General features: G+C 43.8%; 1 protein-coding gene across 1 annotated transcript in view; it reads left to right on the top strand.

Annotated features, from left to right (window-relative positions):
* Window positions 1-1215, top strand: part of LOC106531893 (sclerostin domain-containing protein 1) — a 2886-nt gene extending 1671 nt beyond the window's left edge. Inside the window, exon 2 of the mRNA XM_014027835.1 lies at window positions 128-1215. Coding sequence (XP_013883289.1) covers window positions 128-555 — 428 coding nt within the window. The 3' untranslated portion in view covers window positions 556-1215. The remainder of the gene's footprint in view (window positions 1-127) is intronic.
* Window positions 1216-1221: the final 6 nt, after the last annotated feature.

Below are 1221 nucleotides of genomic sequence, written 5' to 3'. Positions count from 1 at the left end.
ATATATATATATGATAAGGTGGTTGAAGTTGAGTATGATTCTGTTTAGAACTGGTTTTCTGACCAAGAAAGACTAAACCTAACAGAGGGTCCAGACTAATTTCTAACCATCTCCATATGTGTGCCAGGCCCAGACCAGAGCCAGGTGGAATGCCGGGAACTGAGATCCACAAAGTACATCTCTGATGGTCAGTGCACCAGCGTCAACCCCATCAAAGAACTGGTGTGTGCCGGGGAGTGTCTGCCAGCTCTTCTGGGGCCCAACTGGATCGGGATCGGTGGTCTCAACAAGAGATACTGGAGCCGTCACGACGGTCAGGACTGGCGCTGCGTCATAGACCGGTCCAGGACCCAGCGGATCCAGCTGCAGTGCCACGACGGCAGCACCAGGATCTATAAAATCAACGTGGTGACCTCCTGCAAGTGTAAGCGCTTCACCAGACAGCAGAATGACTCAGGACACAAGGACACCTCCACCCCGGGTGGGAAACAGAAGAAAAACCCGGAGAAGGTCAGACTGCCTGAGGGGTTTGATGAAATACAGTCTGACAACTAAAACTCAGGTTCACTGCAGTCCCAGGTTTTCATCGTCAAGCTTCTGGATGATTCACAAAGTCCAAAAATCCACCTATAGACGTATAAAAACTCTTCTTCTGCTTTCTAACTGTGATACAGAAAGAAATCTGTTAAACACTGTAGAATAAAACAGGGATAAAAGAGTGATTACATCAGTCACACAGCAACACAACTCTGATTTTGACCTGAATCTGTGTAATGTATAAAAACAAACTAAAAGGTTTAATCCTTCAGTCAGTGGCGGATCTAGGAGTAAGGGGCCATCAAGGAGCCACCATATTCCTGATGGGGCCAGTTCTTTGTTCAACATGCTTTCACACAAATCCCCAGTTTCGTTAAGGTGTAAACATTTAACCAGTCATACAGAGGATGCTAAACTGCATTTCACTGTTTTAACACTCTCCTTGAACATTGTTTTTATCAGCGACAATAAAGCTATTCTATTCTATTCTATTCTATTCTATTCTATTCTATTCTATTCTATTCTATTCTATTCTATTCTATTCTGGTATCAGCCAGCTCTGGGAGAGAGTCTGTTTTTTTCTTTCCTATTATTTTTTTACCGAGTGGTTGAAGTCAGCCTAGCGCTTTCAGCACAAACAAACACGCCATGAGTTTCTCTCGGTTTGACTATCTTTATAAAACT

Source organism: Austrofundulus limnaeus, unplaced genomic scaffold (assembly GCF_001266775.1).
Source record: "Austrofundulus limnaeus strain Quisiro unplaced genomic scaffold, Austrofundulus_limnaeus-1.0 Scaffold689, whole genome shotgun sequence".
NCBI classification, from domain to species: domain Eukaryota; kingdom Metazoa; phylum Chordata; class Actinopteri; order Cyprinodontiformes; family Rivulidae; genus Austrofundulus; species Austrofundulus limnaeus.
This window is presented reverse-complemented; position numbering and strand designations above follow the sequence as displayed.